Here is a 9812-nt window from a genome sequence, read left to right as displayed (position 1 = left end):
CATCCTGCCAGGGGAGGCTCCAGAATCCTCCCCGTGGATCTGCAGAGGGAGCATGGGGGAGGTTGGCAGCACGAGGAGCTGGAGTAGATCTCAAGGGTTTGTAAATTAATTTTAGTCGCACCGGGCACCTTGCAAACACAAACACAACATCCCCAGAGCTGTGCTTGGAGGAGGGATGTGTTACTCCTCGCTCCCCCAGTGCCACTAACACGACACAGACGTGCAGGAGCTCCTCAGGAGCTCTCCTGGATGATTTGCAGCAGGGACAAGCAGAAGCAGAATGGGAGAAGAGCCTGGTGCTGCCTGTGCACAAACACAAAGCTCCCAGCAAGCTGTACAAGGAATAAGGCCAAAGGAAAGCTTCTCTGCCAATAGAAACAGCCAAGGAGCTGTTCAATGATGAAAGGTGAGAGTAAGATGCCTCAATGGAATCCCCTCTCTGCTGCAGACCTTCTGTGATCCAGTCCAGGTGGGTGCAGGTGGGATCCTGCTGGCCAGAAGTGAACATCAGCGCCAGAATTCTGGAAAATGCCCTCACAGGGACCTGGGCCCCGAGCCACCCATTGGGACAGACACAGTTTATTCATGGTGGGCACCCACACTTCCTTCAAAGCACCTCAGCTGGCAATAAAGGGACCATAAGGGGATTAAATTCATGTTTACCTCAAGCAGGGCAGGTGAGGAAACCTTTGGCATTCCTTGGCAAAAGGCACCAAACCCAAACACTCCTGTACCTGCTCCGTGTGCTCGAGGGGAGCTGCCCTGGGAGCTCTGAGAGCCTCCTGGAACAGCAGCTTTGGTGGCTGGCAGAGCCCTCCCTTCCCTGGGCACTGCAGGGGCACAGCAGGGCTGGCAGGGACAGTGCCCCAGCAGGGCTGGCAGAGCTCCTGGGCATCAGGGTCTGCTCAGGGCTGATTGCAGTGGCAGGAGGGAATGCAGGATGAGGGGAGCAGGAAATGTGGCTGGCTGAGTGCAGCCCCTGCTACTGAGCCCTGTGTGAAAATCCCTCTGGATCCAAGCATCTCTGAGTCCCAGCACAGGGTGAATTCTGCTTTGACTGGGTTATTTGTAACACAACTCAGGGGCAGGTCTGGAAGCTCTGTCCATAGGAAGGTGCACTCCAGAGGCACTGCACTAGAGTAATGGAGCTGTTCATGAGAACAGACAAGAGAGGCAAGCAACAAAAATGCCTGCATAGGCCATAAATCAGCAGGGAAATGCGTCAGCATGCAGTGACAGGGGGATTGGGTCCCCTTGCAGGAAATCTGCTCCCCTTGAGGGGCCAGAGCTGCCCTCAGTGCAGTCTCCTTGATCTCAGGGGATGGCAGCAATATTGCAAACAGCAGTTACCTCCCACCCAAAATTGTTCAGGCTGGCACAGCCCTCTTGGAAAATCTTTTTTTGACACTGGAAGCCATCAGGAGCCCCCAAAGCCATCTCCTCTCCAGGCTGCACCAGTCCAATCCCCTGTGTCCCAGCAGAGCAGGTGCTCCTTGCACTGGTGGCCCTCTTTGAACACACTCCAGCCTGGGGATGCTTTCCTGCCCCGAGTGCCCAAAATGAATGCAGTTCTTCAGCAGAAAGGAATTCAGCCTCCTGATTTGTTTGGGAGCCGAGAGGTGAAAGGTGCTGTGAAGTTGAAATTCCCTGTTTTGCTGGCAGCCCTGCTCCTGAGTGTGGAATCCACCTGAGTGCAGAATGATGCTGGAATTATCTTAAAAAGCCGGAGAAACTGATAGAATAGGATTTCAATGTCAGCAGTCAAAGGAACAGAAGGAAAAGCAGCCACGGGCTATAAAAGTAATGAAAGTGGGATTGAATTTTTTCTCTGCAGCACTGCCAGTTCCTCAAGGAGCACGAAGTAGTTGATTGACTCTGGGAATCCTTGGCCAGTCCTCCATGAACAGCTGATCACTGCAGAAAAACTGCTGGGGCACTCCTGGTCCCCCTCAGGGGCAGGGAGCACCTCTGGTTCCCCCAGGAATTCTGTGCTCTTGAAGGATGTGGTGAGACAGGCCAGAAGAGGGAAGAGCCCCATTTGCCAGGGCAGAACTGACATTGGCCCCAGCCAGAGACCTCACAGCCACTCCTCACACTGGTGTCCACAAAGTCCCTGGCCTCACCTGAGCCTGCCAAGCCAGAGTCCAAAGATGGGGAGTCCTACAGGGGGTACCAAGCAGCTTGCAGGACATTCCTATCAACACTGAGCACGATAAGAACCATTTTCATTGCTCCAAACTGGAGCTGAGAGCTGCTTACTTGCAATGGAGAGTTCCACTCCTGTCTGTCTCCAGATGGAAATGGGATCCTGATCCAAACAGCACAGTCAGGGATGATTTGATGGAGAGGAGAAAAACTCTGCATTGATCATATGGGGTGGCAGCCAGTTGTCCTTTTGTGCCTCCTCCTTCAGGATCTCTGTAACTCTATGGGCAGCCAGAGCTCACAGAAATCAGGGCTGGCAAGTGAAGGCTGCTGGAAATCTCCCCTGCCCCAGGCATGGTCACAGCCAGTCCTGAGAGCTCTTTACCCAATCTTTTCTTTGAATCTCCACTGAGCAAATTTACAGCCTCCTGAGGTTCCAGCTACTCTCCATCTACTCACAGGGCAATCGTTTTGCCTGGTTTGTTTGTTTTTTCCCCCCTGATATCTAAAGTAATCTCCCTAATTGCACTTCAGCAAATTGCTTTTTGTCCCATCATTTGTGGTCAGAGGACAAGTGTTTACTGCCATCTTTGCAAATGTGTTTATACATTTGAAGACAGTTGCTGGGTCCTTACATCGTGTTTTCTTTTCCAGCTCAAATCATGAATTCCAGCCTTGCACACAGCTCGCATTTCCGAGCCTCTCGCCGTTGCGGTTGCTGTTGTCCCCTGTGCTTTGCCCGCATCTCTCTGGCAGGTGAGTGCCGCTCCCGAGCCCGGCCAGCGCTGCGGGAGCAGGAATGCCGCCCTCGGATGTCCCGGCTGCCGCTCCTGCTCTGAGCGGCTGCCCTGCGGCTCTGCCCGGCCACGGGCTCCAGTCTGGGCCACAGACTCGGTCTGAGCCTCTCTGCAGCGGGTGTCCCTCGCGGTGCTCCTCTGAGGCGTGATATTCCTCCTTTGGGGCACTCCACATCATTTCGTCTCCTACAGCCTCGCTGTGCTGCGTTCAGACAGGCTCTGCAGTACCTCGGGGTTATTTGAAAGCTCAGCCTGGCACTCCGTGCTGGAATTACTGCACATGTTCTAGAAATGCCCTCCATCCTGTCACCCAAGTTATTAAAGCAAACACTGACCAGAACTGTTCCCAGATTACTCCCTGGGAGACCCTACTTAATATGTCCTTCCTCTTTGACAGCAAAGACTTTTAAAATACAGGCTTTTGTTAGCAAGATATTCCAGACTATTGTACAAAAGCCAAAACTCCCATACCTGTCACTGTGGCCAGTAAAACCAATCACCTCCCTGCTAAAGGCTGAGAGCCTGCTCAGAAACCTTTCCAAAGTCGAACAAAAATCCTGTGCAGTATCAGGGAAAAGCAGCCCAAGCTGACAGCCCTCTACACAACTGCTGTTCAACAGCTCCGGCTGAGGAATATCAGCACGACTGTTCCTGTGTGCCCACACAATCCTGAACCACGGTCCCATCTACTTTAGGGGGAGAAAAGAGGTGTTTTGCTAAAATTACCGTAGTATAGATTTTTCATTTGTATTGCCATAGCAACAAAGGACTTGGCTTGAAACGAGACCCCGCAGTGCTCCGGGTGAAGGGCACGATGCCCACAGGAGCAGACAGCCCTTGTCCCTTTGAGGTGACCGTCCCCATCCCGCACGGAGGTGCGGGACATCACCTGCAGGAAATTCCCTCCAGGAGCGGTGCCTGGGCAGGGAAGGGAAATCAGAGCCCAGAGGTGTGGTGGTCTCTGCCCCCACGGGGGGACAGCAGCGCACGGGATGGGAGCGTTCGCTCGAGAGTCTGTGACAGAGCTTGAGCTGCTGCTGGCTCCTTAGCCCTGGCACCGAGATTCAGCTCGCTGCTTTCAAGTGGAGATTGCGCCCACACAGAGTAACTTCCACCCAGATGTCAAACAAATGTCATTAAAAACTAGAGCTAGGCAATATTCTCCAAGTCTGCGAGAATGACCCAGCGTGCGGATCGCAGCACGGGAACAAAGCACGGGCTCGGCTCCGCTGGAGCCTCTGCGCACATCGGGGACACGGACGGGACGGGATTTGTGCTTTCACTTGTAATCCCGCTTCTCCGAGCGGCGCCCGCCCGGTGCGCACGGCAGGGGCCGAGCTGCGGGCGGCCGGGGCAGCCCGGGATGCCCCCCGAGCGCGGCGGGCGCGGGGCAGGGCTGCGGGCGGCCCGGCCCGGCTGCGCTCCTCCTCGGCTCCGGGAGCTCCTCCTCCTCCTCCCGCCGCCGCCGCCGCCGCCGCCGCCGCTGCCGCTGCTCGTCCGGCGCGGGCAGGGCTGCCCGGGCGCGGTGCCGGTGCCGGTGCCGCACCATGCGCGGGGCCGGGGCTCGGCCGGAGCGCGCCCGTCCCGCCCGCGGCCCCGGCGGGGGCGCCGCGCGGTAGCGCCCGCTCCGAGCCAGCCGCGGGCTCCGCGCTCGCCGCCCGCCGCCGCCGCCGGCAACTCGCGGGCGAGTTCGGGCAACTTGCCCGGCCCCGGCGGAGCCGCGGGGGCAGCGCCCGGCCGGGGGTGGCCGGAGCCGCCGAGCCCCCGGAGCGGGCGGGGCCCCTCGGCCGCAGCAACAGGTCCCGTCCCTCGGCAGGGATGGAAGCGAGCGAGCGGCCGGCATTCCCCGCCGGAGCCGCGCTGGCCGCGCCGCCGGCAGCGGGAGGGGCTCGGCTGCTCCCCGGCACCGCTCGGCTCGTTCGTGCCCTGGCCCGGCCCCGGCGCGGAGGAGGCTGACGGCGCTCCGGGCTCATCCCGCCGCTCGCTGCTGCTGCTCCGGCTTCCCCCGCCGGCTCCGCGCTCCGGGGGCTGCACAGCGCACGATGGAGGCTCGCGTGTCCAATTTCTGCCGCCTTGCCTAATCTGAAGGTCCTTTATAGCTTTCATTTTTAAATAATTAAGGGATGTCTTTTATGTTGGTGTATTTGCTGACTTCTGCTCGTTGGTGACTGACAGACACATCAAGTGAACTGTTCTTGATAGGCAATGTCTTTCCGGTAGATTTTTTTTCATTGGAAAAGACTTGGGGAGGGGTCGAGGACAGGACGAGCATGGAAGAACTCTTCCATGACTACGCATCTTAATTTCGGTAGCAAAATAGTTTTATATACAAGTAAATGTCAAATCCTTTACTTTTTAAAATTATGTTTAAGGGGTTGCTATGAATGTGACTTGCTAAAATTTGTTGACATAAATATGTTTCACAGCAGGAGAGTAACTGCAGTTATTAATCCTGATGTATTACAGAACATTCTCCTGGGGATATAAGTTATCTGCAAAGTTATTTCACTTTTGATTATTATCAGTACAATAAGGCTCAGCTTTATAAAACCAGTGAGTAACATATTTGACATAATTCTCTTTGTAGGTTGTCATAAGATGCCACAACTGTCCAGCTCAAGGAGAGCAAGACAGAGAATATTTTTTTCAGCTTATCTGCTTTTCAGGAGAGTTTTATTTCATGTTATACATTGACATTTCTAAGTTTTACTTTGATTGGGCTGGCAGTGCAGTTTTGCAAGCAGAGTTGAAGTTTGAGGTCTGTTTTTAGGCTGTAAAGAGCTGCAGGAGTGTGGCAGGAGGTACCTGGCAGTGAGGCACAGCACAGAAATCCTGTGCCAGGAGAGAGCTGAGTATGGCACTGCTTGGAAATGCTGCCTGCTTAACTAAGGAAAGACTAAAGGAGATGGGATCATTACATTGTTTCTTATGGAATTCTTTCCAAAAATTCACTGTATTCATGTTCAACCTGCGCTGAAATCTGAAACTTTTTTTTATGGCTTTTTAAACTTAATTTACAAATGGTAAAAAGCAACAGAGATGAGTTGCAGGCACTGGAATTGATAGAAGAGACATGGGGGGTGTTCTGCATCTTCTTTGCAGGCTTGTTATCATCCAGGCACAACTTTGAATTGTCTGTGCCGTGGAGCAGGAGCAGGACTCCTTGCAGGAGCTCTGATTACATCAGAGATGCACTGCAGAATTCAAAATACTGCAGCGGACACTGGGGGGGGAACAACACTTGCAGTGGAATTTTATCGTGTTTCTCATGAGTTCTATTTCCTTCTCTCAGAAGGGCATCTTTAATAATTCTTTTCCCATTGCCTCGGAGTCTGGCATCCTTCCTGAATTTTGGCTGCAAGTAAGGGCAGCACGGATTTCTAATTTGATTTCTTCACCAGACATAATAGATATCATCTTGTGCAGGGCAGATTTTTGAAAATATGTCCTCTCTTACTTGCCATGCACAATCCACCCCTTGGAGTCACCCAGACCCTTGCCCTAGGCCAGTTATTCCATGTTACTGCAGGTTGGAAAAGCCAGAGCAATTCCCAGGGGGGATAAGGCAGGAAGAGACAGTTCTTGCCCCAGTAAGTTTACAGAACACGAGAGCAAGGATGCTCAGAGAGAAGAGGTTGCCCAAGAGGAGAGCACACTGCCAGCAGGGCAGCCAGAATGCTGAGCTGGGCTTCTGTGAGTGCCAGGCATTCCAAGGGCAGAATGCTGCCCAGAGCTCAGGCCAGGAGGGCTTTTACCATTTTACCATTGACTTAGCCAGAGCAGAGCAGGGGATTTCACTGCCACAGCAGAGCCCTGAAGTTCACCTTGTTCAGCTGCTGGGAAGGCTGGGGCTCTCGGCTGCTGTGTTTGTGTCACCTTACGTTGCTGAGTGCTGTCTTCACTCCTGGAGGCACTTCTTGCCAGCTGTCCCCAGTGCCATCGGGCTGCAATGGAGGAATGGAGCAGCTTGCTTGGGCTGGAAGCTCAACAGCAAGGAGTCCTTCCATTAATTAGGTCTCTCTCCTCCTAAAGCAATGCTGACCATCATTCTGTCGAGGCACCCTCAGAAAGAGAAGAAACAGAGAAATGCATTGGTTTATTTTTTCTCCTTTCTCCCTTCCTTCAAGTCAGGCCACGTTTATTATTGTCCTTTATCTCCTCCTACTCTTCCCCTGTAGATATGATGCTGCGTGTATCTGAGGCAGAGAACATGAAAATAACCCATGTGGAGCATCAGATCCTACGTGGGATTTGTGGGCTTGCCAGCTCTGGTTATGGCAAACCAAGGAGTAGCCTTTCCTGAGTGCAGCCACTCAGCGTGGCACACGGGGGATTCATTTGTCCAATTTGTTGTCTCACACAGGTCGAGGAGCTGGCAGTGAAGAAAGAAATCCCTTTCTCTTTGCTCTGCTCTTTCACAGTTGCTGCCTCAGGGTTACAGCGTGTGTCTGACACACGCAGAACATTTACATTTCCCTCTCTCCATTTCTTCCCATTGTGTCAACTGTGGATATGCTGGGAGATCAAGCCAGTGACAGGGATGAGCTGCCTCCTCATTTTTCCTGGCTGAGATTCAGAGGATAAGTTGTTGCTAACCAACATCATCTGGTATTACAGAAGGGAAAGTGGTTAACAGCTCCCACTTATCCATATCTTATATCAGTCATAATCTTCATTCTGTTTGGACCAGCCCTGCTTTAGACATGGCTGAGGCAGAAGGGAAAAGGCATTTTTAAATAAAACAGCAGTTGGTCTGGGAGATGAAGCCCTACACAAACATCCATCAGGCAGCCCTGGTTTCCATATCAAACCATGGCTTGCAGTCCAGTGGCATTTCTTCTGCTGATCCATGGCAGGAGTGGGACAAGATGAGCTTTAAGGTCCCTTCCAACCCAAACCATTCTGTGATCCTGGATGAGTGAGGGGTCAGGAAATAGCTCTCCATCCAAAACTGGCCTGGGACCACCTGTTTGTAAGTGTGCACAGAGCTGCTCTGCTCAGCCCAAACCCCCGGGAAGTTCAGGAGCAGGACTGAGAGAGCTTTTAATTGAAGCATTGTAAGTGCCCTTGCAGCAAGGAGAGCTCTTAAACTGATGTGCAGCTTTGAGTCCTTTGCTGTTGTGTAATCATGGGTTTGGTTTTTTTTTTAATAGGTATGTACCACTCCTGGTGTGGTTTATAAACCCAGCTTCTGCAAAGGAGGGTTCTGTGGCTCAGCAAGTGGCCCTAGCAGGGGTTCTGTCCCTGGGGTGCCCATCCAAGGGGAGGTAAGTGCAGCCAGGACAAGAACAAAACTCTACTGAAGCCAATCAACTGGAATATTTATTCCTTTCCTGCGAACCCAATGCTAGAAAGCCAAAATACTGGTGCATATTTAATATCTCTATATTGCACAATCTCCTTAATAAATAAACACTGTTATGCAGTGAAACTGAGGGACTCCATGCACTCAGCTGAGGCTGAGTGTGCAGATGAAAGGCCCTGGAGCAGTGCTGCACAGCCTCCTGTGGAGGAGCAGATTCCAGGCTGAGTCCTGAAGGGCAGTGACTTAGGGAGGCCAGAAGTTTGAACATTTCCAGCTCCTGTGTTTGGTACCCAGTTGAACTCTGTTCTCTTCACTCCCTGGACTTTACGCCAGTGTTGCATGAGCTGAATTTGAACAGGATTTTCCAAGCTGTCATTAGAAATGTTTGGGTTCTTACAATCAGAGGTAAAGGCAGCTTGGCTCAGCATACTGCAAGGACAAAGCCCTGTTACTGTGTGTAGGGTGTCAGTGATAACTGAAACAGCATAACAAGGTCTGCATGGAAATCCTGTGCTCCTTTCCAATCTTTTGTAAATGAGGCCATAAAAAGAGAGCTGCCCTGTCACTAATTGTGTATAAACTCCATACAAATGTCTATGTGATCACCAATACAAATGAGCTTTTTTCCCCCAAGTTGTTTCCAGATGGACTTTTAGAAATTAGTCTTGTACTAACTGGTTTTTAGAAGTGTGTATTTACTAAATTACAACATAATTGACTTCTGATTCTTTCGGTATATTTCATGGGTGCTAAAATACTCAAAAGTTTTATGAGTAATACTTAAAAAAATTATACGATTTCATTTTCTACAAAACACTTGAATTCTATGTCCTAATGTGATACTGTCATCATTTTTATACCTCCAATCTGAACCAGAAACATCCTGCCACAAGAAGGAATTATTCCTGGTTTCCATCTTTATCTACTGGGAACTGAGGCCTCTCTCTGTGAGACAGGAGCAGCCTCCAGTGTGTTCAACATGCCAGGCAGAGCTCCTGAACCGGGCACGGCCCCTGGCACGGGGTCAGTGCTGCCCAGCTGGACAAACCCAGCCTGCCCAGAAAGGCCTGACCACGCTCAGCCACTGCTGTTTCCTTTCCACTTGTTCTCATCATCCATTAATGCTTTTGGGCTCCAACCAGTACCCTGGCTCAGAACCTGAAAGCAGCCTGCCATTTCCTCACCCCCGTGTCTGTTTTCTGTTCCAGAAGACACTTGCGGGAGCAGCGAAGGGATGCACAGTTGTCTTCCAAGATGACTCTTATGCCTGGAGAGAATTCCGACTATGACTATAGTGCCCTGAGCTGTACTTCAGATGCTTCCTTCAACCACACGTTCTTTCCAGAATCTGAAACCCTCAAGGGAGTGTTTTCACCAAAGAGCCAGGCTAATCCACCCTCAGGAGGATCTCCTCAGAGCCTTCCACCCCGACGACCGCAAGCGTCACATCATCATCAACGTGGGGGGCATCAAGTACCTGCTGCCCTGGACCACGCTCGACGAGTTCCCCCTGACCCGTCTGGGACAGCTCAAGTTCTGCACTAATTTTGACGACATTCTGAACA

General features: G+C 52.0%; 1 protein-coding gene across 1 annotated transcript in view; it reads left to right on the top strand.

Moving 5' to 3' along the window:
- Positions 1 to 9501: 9501 nt before the first annotated feature.
- The window catches only part of KCNG1 (potassium voltage-gated channel modifier subfamily G member 1), a gene marked incomplete at both ends in the record, with an annotated part of 1721 nt that continues 1410 nt past the window's right edge, over positions 9502 to 9812 (top strand). The window contains 2 exon segments of the mRNA XM_084217806.1: positions 9502 to 9615; positions 9617 to 9805. Coding sequence (XP_084073932.1) covers positions 9502 to 9615; positions 9617 to 9805 — 303 coding nt within the window.

Source organism: Fringilla coelebs (genome assembly GCF_963513975.1).
Source record: "Fringilla coelebs genome assembly, chromosome: 18".
Classification (NCBI taxonomy): Eukaryota; Metazoa; Chordata; class Aves; order Passeriformes; family Fringillidae; genus Fringilla; species Fringilla coelebs.
This window is presented reverse-complemented; position numbering and strand designations above follow the sequence as displayed.